This window comes from Branchiostoma floridae, chromosome 5, assembly GCF_000003815.2.
Source record: "Branchiostoma floridae strain S238N-H82 chromosome 5, Bfl_VNyyK, whole genome shotgun sequence".
NCBI classification, from domain to species: domain Eukaryota; kingdom Metazoa; phylum Chordata; class Leptocardii; order Amphioxiformes; family Branchiostomatidae; genus Branchiostoma; species Branchiostoma floridae.
In genome coordinates, this window is record NC_049983.1 from 26,561,685 (window position 1) to 26,574,626 (window position 12,942).

At 42.3% G+C, this 12,942-nt stretch overlaps 1 protein-coding gene across 1 annotated transcript; it reads left to right on the top strand.

Moving 5' to 3' along the window:
• Positions 1-198: 198 nt before the first annotated feature.
• LOC118416673 (protein SAND-like) lies at positions 199-7,172 on the top strand. Its single transcript, XM_035821843.1, has 6 exons — positions 199-330; positions 1,382-1,938; positions 3,077-3,706; positions 4,518-4,795; positions 5,289-5,410; positions 6,253-7,172. Exons 2-6 carry the CDS (start codon positions 1,400-1,402, stop codon positions 6,391-6,393), a joined length of 1,710 nt encoding a protein of 569 aa, XP_035677736.1. The 5' UTR covers positions 199-330; positions 1,382-1,399; the 3' UTR covers positions 6,394-7,172.
• Positions 7,173-12,942: the final 5,770 nt, after the last annotated feature.

Genomic DNA, 12,942 nt, shown 5'->3' on the forward strand with positions numbered 1-12,942 from the left:
GTCCACACTAAAATAGGGGTGTTTTATGAATATGTAGACAACCATTTACCAATATTTAGACAAACATGATGAATAGAAATTACAATTAGATAATGCAAAATCTTATTTAGATACTCAATATAGGTGAGGACAAAGATCAAACTTTTATATGATATCAAAATATATGTCTTTTTTCGCCCCATTTCACTCATGGCACGTCCTGATGAGTTTGGATCACGGGAAGGATCCAACATGGCGGCCTAACATGTCGAGTTCGCGACTGTCACCGCAAAGTTCTCACATCTCGAAGGGTTTAAGACGTCCCACGCCAACCGATTACGGTTTTAACAGGTTTGTAAGATTCTACACACAAAATCCTTGCAGTTTTTGTGTTATTTTGTCAGATTATGTCAGAGTTAGGTGATAAAAATCTCCCCCAGTTCCGGTCAGACCGGTAAATAATTTCTCTCGTGATCTCTCAGTTGTGCCCCGCCTTTTCCTCTGAAGCCGCATTTAAAAATATATATATATATATTGTTTACGAAGGCACCAAGACGTAATTTTAGTTCCCACCTATACATATATATATATATAATTCTCAGACTGCATTTAACACGCACTACAGTACAATAGATTAGCTATTGTGTTTTATAGGTATTTTAGAGGTATATTTTTATCCGACATAACTAACTGAGAAATGTGTTCACAAATTAAGTATTCTTCTTCATCATCTTCATTGTTGTCTTAATTAAGAATTCATCTTCATCAATAGGATATCATTGTTTTGTTAATGGTAGGTCTGATAATTAGATAGATTGATTTAAAATGGATTGATTGAAAAACAAAGATAGTTAAACTGTTCAACAGGAAACTAAACTGATTATAGCTCGTAGTACTTAGTAGTTTTGCAGCGGTACAGTGCAGATGGAAGACCAAGAATCTGACATAGAGGTATAAGGCTCTGTAGGATCACAACAACCTTGCGGGAGGGATTGCATTACCAAACTAATACTATGCTTTTATTTCAACAAACTAAAACAGTTTGCACATGGGTGTAACTCACCGTGCAAGTTTGCATGGTGAATGCAAAATGCAAACCATTTACAGTCGCATTGTTTGCAGTTTGTAAGCCAAGAGTCTCCTTGGCCAAAGAAATCAAAACATTTTGATCTTTGGCATCGTAAATGGGGCCTTAAGGGCTGAAGTCTTCCCTCTCTGAGTGCCAGGTTTTTTAATGTGTATATGTGTGTTTGTGAGTGTGTCTGTGTGTGCATGTGTAGGTGTTGTGTGTGTGTCTCTCTATGTGTGAAGTGCCTTTTCTGTGTGTTCTGCTAGGATGTGCACCATGTGTAGAGTCTGCCATCTCTGATCACTTTCCTATATTTTCTCTCTGCTGCTCCAGTGACTGACTGGCTCCAAGATGGCCGCCCTGACAGAACCCACGCTCCCAGTGCAACCACTCCCTCCTAACGACCTTGAAGAGGTCACACCGGACGACCTTGTGGAGGAAGGTGCACCAGGCGCAAGCGAGGATCACATGCTCATCGCCGCCGAGTCTTACGAGGACATAAACGTCGCGATAGACGAGCAGTACCACCGCGGGAAAGATGAAAAGGACAAAACGAAAAACGAAATCGAGCAGTCCGCGAGAGAACTGAGTATCGATGACAGAAGCACGACTCCCAGCGACGAGGGGAGGGAAACGCCGAAAGAGGAAGTGTCATCGGCAGAAGGGAAGGACCGGTCGAACAGTATGTTAGGAAACAGGGACCGGCCGCAGCACGTTGAGGAGGAGTGTTACAGCCCGGAGTGGAGACAGCGACAGAAACACGTCTTCATACTCAGCGAGGCAGGTAAACCCATCTACACGCGGCACGGGAACGAGGACAAGCTGGTTACCACGATGGGTGTGATGCAAGCGCTGGTCTCGTTTGTACAGGACAACGATGATAACATCAGGTGTGTATTACTATTACTGGTACTACTGGTAGTCTGTGGATCAGAGGGTTGACCAAGGTTTCCATTCTCACCTGCAAGTCTTGTTTGTACAGGTAACATCAGGTGAGTATGTGGTAATGTTTATGGTCTACAAGTAGAGCTATATGGATCAGAGGGTCGAGGGTTCCATACTGTGCAGGTCTCATTTGTACAGGAAAACGATGATAACATCAGTTGAGTATATATTTGGTAATGTGTATGGTCTACTGGAGTAGATCTATTGTTAGTATTGATCAGTCTTGTTTGTGCAGGAACATCAGGTAAGAAATTGGTCTAGTGTTTATGGTCAACTATAGATGTCTACTATGCATGCATGTCTACTGTATAACATGAGGTGAAAATATGGTACATGTAGTATGCATGTGTATAGTGTACAAATAGATCTTTGGACAAGAGGATTAACTTGATCGCAGGCAGCCACAAGTTCGTGTTCCTGAACAGACCTCCCGTGATCCTGGTGTGCGTGACTCACAGCGTGTGTTTCTTTTGTTTCCACAGGTTCATGATCGCAGGCAGCCACAAGTTCGTGTTCCTGAACAGACCTCCCGTGATCATTGTGTGCGTGTCTCACAGCGTATGTTTCTGTCTCACAGCGTGTGTTTCTGTCTCACAGCGTATGTTTCTCCTTTCCACAGGTTCATGATCGCAGGCAGCCACAAGTTTGTGTTCCTGAACAGACCTCCCGTGATCCTGGTGTGCGTGACTCACAGCGTGTGTTTCTTTTGTTTCCACAGGTTCATGATCGCAGGCAGCCACAAGTTCGTGTTCCTGAACAGACCTCCCGTGATCCTTGTGTGCATGTCTCACAGCGTATGTTTCTGTCTCACAGCGTGTGTTTCTGTCTCACAGCGTATGTTTCTCCTTTCCACAGGTTCATGATCGCACTGATTCGCAGGCAGCCACAAGTTTGTGTTCCTGAACAGACCTCCCGTGATCCTGGTGTGCGTGACTCACAGCGCGTGTTTCTTTTGTTTCCACAGGTTCATGATCGCAGGCAGCCACAAGTTCGTGTTCCTGAACAGACCGCCCGTGATCCTGGTGTGCGTGTCTCACAGCGTATGTTTCTGTCTCACAGCGTGTGTTTCTTTTGTTTCCACAGGTTCATGATCGCGGGCAGCCACAAGTTTGTGTTCCTGAACAGACCTCCCGTGATCCTGGTGTGCGTGTCTCACAGCGTGTGTTTCTTTTGTTTCCACAGGTTCATGATCGCAGGCAGCCACAAGTTCGTGTTCCTGAACAGACCTCCCGTGATCCTGGTCTGCGTGTCTCACAGCGCGGAGTCGACCCAGCAGCTCCTCTTGCACCTGACCTACGTGTACAACCAGATCATCAGCGTCTTAACCTTCAGCCAGCTCAGCAAGATCTTCGAGAAGAAGAGCAACTACGACCTGAGGAGACTTCTGACGGGAACAGAGAAGTTCTTAGACAATCTCATCAACCTGATGGACCGGGACGCCATGTTTCTGCTGAGCGCTGTGCGGTGCCTGCCGCTGGCGAGCTCGGTACGCGACATTATCGGACAGAGCATCGCGCAGTGTAAGGCCAAGGACCTGGTGTTCGCCATCCTGGTAGGGCGGGACAATCAGCTGGTTACCGTGGTGAGGATGAAGGAACACAGCCTCCACCCCGCGGACCTCCATCTCGTGTTTAACCTGGTGGACGCTTCCACGTCCTTCCAGTCCGCAGAGTCGTGGACGCCCATCTGTCTGCCAAAGTTCAACTCTAACGGGTTTGTTTTCCCTTTTATCACAAAGGCTCTTAATGCATCCAAAGGGAATTGTTAAGTTGTTACTTACACTTACGTGTATGTCTTTCTTTATTGTTGTAGTTACTTGTGCAAATTGCTGTCATAATGGGAATGCAAGGCCTTAGGGTCAGACAAATTATATTATAACAGAGAAAGAGAAGGAAAAGGCATGACTAAGGCCTAAAATTGAATGAGAAATTACAATATAATCCTGAAAGTGAAAGAGTGGAAGGTGACATATGGTCACAGCAAACATAGATGTACACCTGCTTACCTGGATTGATACCCGTACCTGTTGCAGGTACCTCCACCCACACCTGTCCTACCTTATGTTAACACCTGTACCTGTACCTGCAGGTATCTCCATGCACACGTGTCCTACCTTGTGTTAACACCTGTACCTGTACCTGCAGGTATCTCCATGCACACGTGTCCTACCTTGTGTTAACACCTGTACCTGTACCTGCAGGTATCTCCATGCACACGTGTCCTACCTTGTGTTAACACCTGTACCTGCAGGTATCTCCATGCACACGTGTCTTACCTTGTGTTAACACCTGTACCTGCAGGTATATCCACGCACACATGTCTTACCTTGTGTTAACACCTGTACTCATACCTGCAGGTATCTCCACCCACACCTGTCCTACCTTGTGTTAACACCAGTACCTGTACCTGCAGGTATCTCCATGCACACGTGTCCTATCTTGTGTTAACACCTGTACCTGTACCTGCAGGTATCTCCATGCACACATGTCCTACCTTGTGTTAACACCTGTACCTGTACCTGCAGGTATCTCCATGCACACCTGTCCTACCTGGACGAGGAATGCTCCGCCTGCCTGCTGCTACTATCCGCCGACAGGGACGTTTTCTTCGAGCTGTCGGAGGCGCGACAGAAGATCGTGACGCGTCTGAACAAGTACAACTGCCTGCAGGCCATCCGCGAGTCTCTCGCCAAGGGGTCGTACAAGGTCGCGCAGATCGGCATCCCGGACCTCAGACACTTCATGTACAAGTCCAAGTCCACCGCTCAGTACACAAGCTCGGAACTAGAGGCACCCTATACAGGTTAGTATGGTATAGAGACACTGTACAGGTCACCAAATCTGAACAAGAGGTACTGGAGTATAGACTATAGTGTACAGCACACTATACAATAGAGGCACCCTGTAGTCACTATTCTGGTCAGTACAAATCAACCTGGCTTGAAGTTTGGATGTCTGTAGCCACAATATGCATCAGCCATCAGACTATGATGCCTGTGAACGATTGATTGATTGTCAAAGGCCTATACAGGTCAGTACACCAGCTCTAGACAAGAAGTACCCTATACTTGTGAGTGTGAGTACACTATAGAGGCACCCTATACTGGTCAATACACCAGCTTGAAATTAGATCCACCCAATTTAGGCGAGTGGTCCTTGGAATAGCCTGCATATGCAAAGTCATTGACGAAACTTACTGGATTGCTACCTGAAATATTTCACCGTTTCCACAATATTATTAGTTGCTCGAGTAACTGCTGTTTTGCATGAACTCTATCCTATTCTTTGTGTTACAGAGGAAGGCGAGAGGCATCGGCTGTTCGGGATGTACCAATACCTGCACCACAGGGTCCACAACTCCGCACGGCCCCTCAAGATTCTCTTCCATGTGGGGTCCAAGGAGACCATGCTGGGATGGGTACGTACATGGAGGGGTTTGTTTTGCTTAGCCTTTAATTTGCCTCAAGGTAACAGACCAGTTTTGTACTGTAAGACCAATTAATGGTACATGTATGGTTTGATCCACTCACACATTGCTAGAGCTCAAGGAGACCATGCTGGGATGGGTACGTACATGGTAGTCTGTAATCAGTATTTGACTATACTGCTGCGGGGGTCCCTGACACGGGTAGGCAGCAGTTGGCTAGTCTTTACACTTTACACTTCCAAGTGGCTCTGTTTAGCATGTTCACCCTAGCAGCTTAGCCATTAATCTGCCTCAAGGTGTAACACACCAGTTTTGAGTAAGGTTTGATGAACTCACACAAAATTAGAACCTAACAATCATCAGTAAATTCAAGAAAGTTAAAGTCCTTCCAACACCAAATAATGCATTAGGCTGCACACACCTCTTTTTCTGTAACCCTGGGCCACACAAGTTTGTACAATCACTACAGCAGGAAGTTGTTGTAATAATTATTGTGTTCAATGACCATACTCTTTCTCAAATGAGTGCCTAGCTGAGAAAGCAGCATGTACCATTTTTAATCTCTGACTCGACTGGCGATCAAACTCACACTTGCATAATTGTACCAGTGTAGATATGTTGGGTTCTTTACTTGAAAAGACTTGAGGTGTGGCTCTTCTCATACGCGGGACCTCCAGCTTAACACCCCATCCAAAGGCCATCCCTAGTGAAAGCTACTGGTACTCATAAAGTCGTATTCACCTGAGCAGTGAAGTTTATTCTTTTCAGGTCTAAGAACCGACAAGTTAACTTGCTCTTGTCTAACATGTAGGATTTGCTGTTCTTGTTCCCAGATCACCTCAGGGTTTGAGCTGTACGCGACCTTTGGCCCGCTGGTCACCAAACCGGCCGCCATCAACGCAATCAACAAGCTGCTGCGATGGATCAAGAAGGAGGAGGATCGGCTCTTCATACTCAACTCTTATACTTACTGAGTAACCTTCATCTTCATATCTTACAAGTTAAATACTGAGTAACCTTCATCCTGAACTCTTATACTTGCTGAGTACCCTTCATCTTCAACTCTTATACTTACTTACTGTAACTTTCATCTTCAACTCTTAAATTTGCTGAGTATGCTACGCTTCATTCTTAACTCTTACACTTACTGAGTACACTCTGCTTCATCCTCAACTCTTACACTTACTTACTAACCTTCATCCTCAACTCTTCAATACTTGCTGAGTACACCATGCTTCATTCTCAACTCTTACACTTACTGAGTAATCTTCATCTTCAACTCTTATACTTACTGAGTAACCTTCATCTTCAAGTTCTATACTTACTGAGTACTAGGGGTGGGTACCAGTGCGGTGTACCAGGGTACCGTTACAGTTTACCAGGTTCAGCTCCTGACCTGGACCTAATCCTCTGGAGCTGGGCCGGACCTGGACCTGAATTTTCTGTACCATTACTTAGCCCTACTGGGTACTCTTTGTCTTCAACTCCTATAGTTACTGAGTACTAGGGGTGGGTACCAGTACTGTGTACCAGGGTACCGGTACGGTGTACCAGGTTCAGGTCCGGACCTGGACCACACCTAAACCATACATGGACCTGAATTTCCGGTACCCAGCCCTACTAAGTACTCTTTGTCTTCAACTCGTATACTTACTGAGTACAATTTATTGCAAGCCCGTTTAAGTCCTTTAACATTGAAAGGATTCCAGACACACTCTGATGCAGTCCATAGCTTTTATTCTTCTCTCTTTGTCTTCTACACACTAAACCATCCTTCCCTGGGGTCCTTTCCAGTCAGACTCTGACGCTTGTCTCTCTGTCCATCACTGAGGTTGCTTCATCCTCAACTATTTTACTTACTGGGTAGTTCCTGTTAGTCCCTTACATTGCATTTCCCATTGAAAATCCGATGGACAGTGTTTTTGCCTGGCTGCTGTATAACCATTTTGTTCATTTTGCCTGAGTGGTCACAAAGACATGTTGACTGGACACATTAAGGCAGTACAGACCTCCCGAGGCACTTTTAGCTGGTCATGTCTCTCACCAATTAGGGTAATGTCCAAACCGGCGCCCTGGCCGGCAGTTTCTGGGAACGAAAAGTGTGAACGAAAAACAACAACACAAATGAAACGTAACAAAAATCATGAGCATGATTTGTGTAAATTTCTTGATTTTCATTTTACGTCCCCACGTCCTCAGTCGGGCATGCGACATACAGCGGCTGCCTCATACTGGTGCAATACAACCTCACGGAGACATCTTTGGCAAGAGAATACGTCAAAAATTGTTAAATCATTTACACAAATTTTGTCAAAAAGAAGCGTAGCATCAACTTTCTCCAAAATAAGTAAAAGTAATACCTTGATACTTTGCTGAATCCGTCCATGTGCTTAAAACAAGAAACTGGACACTGCAGATGTCTTTCATATCTGTGTATTGGAACTTAAAACTTCATCTTTTTAGCCTATGTGCAGGTTTTCCTACATCGTTGAAATCCGTGATATGCCCCACTCTTGTATTATGGTGGTGTTATCTTATAAAGTCATAATTTAGGCATACTTGACTTGCCATCATTGTAACCAAGCAGTCTTTCAAGGGTAGATTTGGTGCAGTAACTTTTGTCTGTTGATGAAAATGGCTGCTTGGGCTCTAGTGTAACCACCATTTGATACATGCATATTTATATCCTGAGCTGCCACCACATTTGCCAAAATGAATTGTTCACATTGCAGTGTTTTATATGGCTTCCTTTCTTCAAAAGGAGAATTACACAATCATTCAGATGAGTTTCTTCACCTTTTGGCAAATCAATGTTAGACATTTTCTTTTTACATATCTTGACTATGTTTTTGTATCCTTGTTTGTGGGCATTGTATCAGTCTTTCTCAATTTCTGTTGCCCTCTTTTGTAATACCCCTTTTCCACTAGGACGGCACTTTCCCGGCGCGCTCTCAAATTTGACATATCACTCAACAAATTGTATAGAAAAGAAACAAATCTTTTTACACTTCGTGTGTTTTGTTGTCTTTTCAGTCACACTTTTAAGTTTTGTATGATATACCCAGTGTGAAAGCGAAGGTTTTACATATTCTATTTAGGTCGCAGTGAGAGTGCAGTGCGATCGCCGTCTAGTGGAAAGGGGGCCTTAGCCTGGAAACACCTCACAGTACCTGGACCCTTAGATCCTCCCTTGCTGTTGCATCAATCCATGACATTTCGTTTGCATTAGCGTCTGTTTTCATGGACAGAAATACACACAAAATTGTAATAGACAAAAAATCAAAGAACATTTGCTTTAGGAAGCGTCTTTACATGGGGATGTGCACTACACCTTACGTCAGTACAGATATGAGTTTAGGTGCAGATGTTTCGGTGCAGATGTTTTGGTGCAGATGTTTAGGTTCAGATCTGGACCTGTATACCTGAACAACTTCAAAAATATCTGGTGGTCTTAAATAATGACAAAAACACGAATTTAACAGTTAACAGAATTTTTATTGAGACTTCAGATATCTCGTTCAGAGAACACATACTTAGGTGAAGATCTCAGATAAGAATGGTGCTGATTTGGTCTACCATAATAATTACTGTAAATGCATTTAAGTTTGCGGAGATTTAATTTCGTGGTAGCGGGAAAATGGACTTTTCGCAGTGGTTTTGATTTTGCGGTAGCACCATACACTGTAGTCTCTTCCTGCCATGGATAAATGTTTGCGGTGGTTTTAAATTCGCGGTGAAGCGGCCGCCGCAAAAACCGCGAACGTTAAACCACTGCAAAAGTTTCTGCATTTACAGTATACAATTTTGTCATCTTTTTCCAGGGCTAAATTTTCATCTTTGTTGTAGGGCTATAATGCTCGGATTAACACGTTGTAATTACAAAATAAGTGAAAAAGTACTTGAATATGAATCATTCTGTTTAGGTACAGTTCCTGTACAATGATGTTTTTACTACTATTTGGTACCTTTTCCTTAATGATCTTTACAATACTGTACTGATACTGGGTACTGGTACACATCATCTTACATCTCTGCTTCTTCCAAAGATTCTTCTAAGACAAACACACCTTTGTTTAGACTTAAGCATACACAGTGCTCATTTTAACATACATGTATACTAGAACTAGTGGTCATTGAAGAGGTTCATCCGATCACGTATCTGAATACAGTTACAACAAATTTTCTTCCAACAGTGACAGTTCTTAAAGTTCTTTATTATAAAGATAAATACCTGCAATTTTTATGTCTTACAACACATCTTGTTCACAAAGAGCGACCTAGTCTCACGAGAGACTAACATGGTGTAATAATGATCTAAAACTTTTGTTTTGATGCTTGTTTCACACTTGAAAGTAATGAAATTGCACCATATTGGTGCAGAAATAGAGTTGTAAAACTAAGAGTATAAAGATATGAATTATTACTGTAATGGTAGATGAATTGTATATGTCTGAGGTTGTATACAAATGCAATGATATAGTAAATGCTGTGTTCATACACACTGAAATGATATTTATTATTAAGAAATGCTGTACAGTCTGTAGCCAAATGAAAATAAAACAGAATAAAACTTTGAAGTCTTTCAGCCTAGTTGTTTTTTCTTCGCTTCTCTGTGTTTTTTTTTGTAACGTTTACGTTCTCTATTAGGCCATGTTGGTTCGGTTATATGGATGACATCCGCACGAGCATCAATTTTTGTCCCTTTCATAAAAAGTTTTTGACCATTCTGTGAATTGTGCAAAGCAGATGGAAAATGAGCACATATATGCCGTAAACTTTTCAAAAATCAATCATTTGTTCAACTTTCTAAAAAATAAACTTTTAAAAAATCAATCATTTGTTCAACTTTCTTGACCACTTACATTCACAATGAAAGCATTTGAGTTAATTATGTGTATTCTAGGAGAAGTGTAAATGTACACGTGTTGGCACCAAATGTCAGCTACGCTGGCTGGGTTTGCCATGTATTGCATTGTCTGCAATCTCAATGACATAAAAATAAATAATGAAAGCAACTTTTTTGTCAAACTCCTTTTTGCACGCTCGAATCAGTTTCGGGGTTCCCTGACGATGTCGTCCATGTAGTTGAATCAACATCGTGAAAAAGACCAAATTAAAAAAAAAAACACTTCGATGTCGATGCCTCTACGCTACAAAACACAATAGAGTTAAAAGTACTTAAATTGTGCCGTTCTGCGACATGGCATGTATGTCTGAGGTGGTATGCAAATGCAATGATCTTTGTTTTACACTTGAAAGTAATGAAATTGCACCATATTGGTGGAGGAAACAGTTTGTAAAACTAAGACTATAAAGATATGAATTATTACTGTAATGATCGATGAATTGTATATGTCTGAGGTTGTATACAAATGCAATGATATAGTAAATGCTGTGTTCATACACACTGAAATGATATTTATTATTAAAAAATGCTGTACAGTCTGTAGCCAAATGCAAATAAAAATGAACCCAACTTTAAAGTCTTTCTGTCTAGTTACTTGTTCTTCAATTCTCTGTGGTTTTGTTGTTACTTGTACGTTCTCAATTAGGCCATATTGATTCGGTTAGATGGTTAGATGGCATCCGCACACGCATCAATTTTTGTCCCTTTCATAAAAAGTTTTTGACCATTCTGCAAATTGTGCAAAGCAGATAGAAATTGAGCAAATATATGCCGTAAACTTTTAAAAATCAATCATTTGTTCAACTTTCTTGACCACTTACATTCACAATGAAAGCATTTGAGTTAATTATGTGTATTCTAGGAGAAGTGTAAATGTACATATGTGTTGGCACCAAATGTCAGCTACGCTGGCTGGGTTTGCCATGTATTGCATTGTCTGCAATCTCAATAACATAAAAATAAATAATGAAAGCAACTTTTTTGTCAAACTCCTTTTTGCACGCTCGAATCAGTTTCGGGATTCCCAGACGATGTCGCCCATAGAATTGAATCAACATCGTGAAAAATGCCAAAAAAAAAAAAAAATTATTCTCTACGCTACAAAACACAAGAGAGTTAAAAGTACTTGAATTGTGCCGTTCTGCGACATGACAGATTCCACACTTTCGTCACTTGTTAAAACTGGCTCAAAAAAATAACATATCTTCAACGAAAACAATCACATCAACATCTACGGTTGGCTAAGATAAAACAGATGTCCTTTCTATATCAAAGTACATGAGTACATCAAGAAAGTCCCTACATCCTTGCACCTGACCTGACTCCTGCTTCAGTTGACCTGTGAGTTGTACTGCGGGTGGTCAGCTGTGCCACGAGCTTAGCCTGTCGTCTGGCGTGGTCCTGATACTCCTGGGAAGTCAACAAGTGTAGAAAGACTTAAAAAGTTAAAGATTACGTCCCTTCACATGCTGTACATTAAAGTGGCTGGTAAAACTATATAAAGACCAGATAATGTAAACTATTGCCTTCAGTATGCTACAGGTACCCATGCAGTTAACATCAGTGGTGGCCTGGCAGAGAAAGTTTACCAAGTACAAGTTACTCTTCAAATCATGTTTGAAATCAAGAGACAACAGATAAGAAATTAAAGTAAGACTACACGTCATAAAGAAATTAGCTTGAAGAACACTTAGCCATCATTATGATTTGATAAACTTTGACAGATCTCTACATTGTTATCAGTATGATTTCAGCAAATGTCAGCAGGTTTGCACAACGTACCTGGAGAGATTTGGCAGATGAACGCATATTGGTAGTAACATCTTCCGTCGACCCACTGGGCTTTTCGGCTGCGAATGTGGATATAAACGCAATCACCGTGGTAGTCGGGCTGTCCCAGAGCCCAGGGGGTGTACGTGCCCACAGCAGAGCCGTCCAACCATTCAAAGATCCCCTCTCTGCGCTGCAGGCCGATCCAGATGTTGCTGTCGTAAAAGGAGGCCAACATTGTTGGCAACAAGGCGTTGGTCCGATAGTCTCGGGGCATGGCGAGGGTGCCGCCGTCGTCACGACAGGCCGCGACCGCATCGTTGAAGGTCTTACGTGTGTGGAAGACCTTGTAGCAGATTCTACGCCACATTGTATAGCCATTAGGACAAGATGCTGTAATATAGATTTGCAGTGGTGTGGAAAATATTTTAAAAAGCACCCCAATTTCCCCATTGACAATTTACTGCCTTTCGCTCATTAAAACTACATCCCTTTTGTGCTGATATTTTTTTAATTCACACAAGCTGTGTTCATCTTCAGAAACGTATTGATTTCCTTATATCATTGAATCCGCACATAAAAGGAGACAAATGGATGCCACAAAATACCCAAGGAAATGAAAGGAATCAATTTACCTAAGGAAATGAAAAGAAATCAACTTAAAACACACAATGGAACTTTGGACAAATTTAAGAAACTAAAACTATCTCAATAGAATTAATGGAATGAATAAACAGATGAACCAACAACTTCCAAGATGTGTTTAAAATAGATAACTGCCTCACCTGCATGTTCAGCCGGTCTGGCAGGGCTTGGAGATTGGGACATCCCTGTTGGTCCGGGCGGC